The 1,058-nt window shown below is 46.5% G+C and overlaps 2 protein-coding genes across 2 annotated transcripts in view; both read left to right on the plus strand.

Moving 5' to 3' along the window:
* LOC116652677 (NADH-ubiquinone oxidoreductase chain 2-like) overlaps positions 1–435 on the plus strand; it is a 3,452-nt gene extending 3,017 nt beyond the window's left edge. Inside the window, exon 3 of the mRNA XM_032441822.1 lies at positions 406–435. Within this exon, the coding sequence (XP_032297713.1) occupies positions 406–435 (30 nt within the window). The remainder of the gene's footprint in view (positions 1–405) is intronic.
* The window catches only part of LOC107307454 (sphingomyelin phosphodiesterase 3-like), a gene marked incomplete at its 3' end in the record, with an annotated part of 18,274 nt that continues 17,547 nt past the window's right edge, over positions 332–1,058 (plus strand). The window contains exon 1 of the mRNA XM_015850960.2: positions 332–546. Within this exon, the coding sequence (XP_015706446.1) occupies positions 453–546 (94 nt within the window). The remainder of the gene's footprint in view (positions 547–1,058) is intronic.

Here is a 1,058-nt window from a genome sequence, read left to right on the forward strand (position 1 = left end):
GATAATGGTGATAATGGTGATAATGGTGTTAATGGTGATAATGGTGATAATGGTGTTAATGGCGATAATGGTGTTAATGGCGATAATAGTGATAATGGTGATAATGGTGATAATGATAATGGTGATAATGGTGTTAATGGTGATAATGGTGTTAATGGTGATAATAGTGATAATAGTGATAATAGTGATAATAGTGATAATAGTGATAATATTGATAATAGTGATAATAGTGTTAATGGTGTTAATGACGCTAATGGTGATAATGGTGATAATGGTGTTAATGGCGTTAATGGTGATAATGGTGATAATAGTGATAATGGTGCTAATGGTGCTAATGATGCTAATGGTGTTAATGGTGCTAATGGTGCTAATGGTGCTAATGGTGCTGATGGTGTTACCCCCCAGGTGACGGCGCTATCCGCAGTGAGCAGCTGACGTTGGCGCTGCGTTGGATGCGGGAGTTCAGGGCTGGGCTGGAACAGGAGCACGACGTGGTGGGATTCGATGTGATCTGCGGGGACCTCAACATGCACCACGGGTGTGAGGGTATGGGGGATATAGGGGATATAGGGGGATATGGGGTCATATTGGGGATATATAGGGGATATGGGGTCATATAGGGGGATAATGGGGTCCTAAAAGGGGATATAGGGGGGTATGGGGGGGTAACCTGGTGGGATTTGATGTGCTCTGTGGGGACCTCAACATGCACCACGGATGTGATGGTATAGGGGATATAGGGGATATATAGGGGATATGGGGTTATATGGGGGGGTATAGGGGGGTATGGGGTCATATAGGGGGATATAGGGGCTATGGGGGGGTAACCTGGTGGGATTCGATGTGATCTGCGGGGACCTCAACATGCACCACGGATGTGATGGTATGGGGGATATGGGGGATATATAGGGGATATATAGGGGATATAGGGGGATAATGGGGTCATATAGGGGGATAATGGGGTCATATGGGGTTATATGGGGGGTTATAGGGCTGATATGGGGGGTATGGGGGGTAACCTGGTGGGATTCGATGTGATCTGCGGGGACCTCAACATG

The sequence above is a fragment of the Coturnix japonica genome, unplaced genomic scaffold, assembly GCF_001577835.2.
Source record: "Coturnix japonica isolate 7356 unplaced genomic scaffold, Coturnix japonica 2.1 chrUnrandom607, whole genome shotgun sequence".
NCBI lineage: Eukaryota > Metazoa > Chordata > Aves > Galliformes > Phasianidae > Coturnix > Coturnix japonica.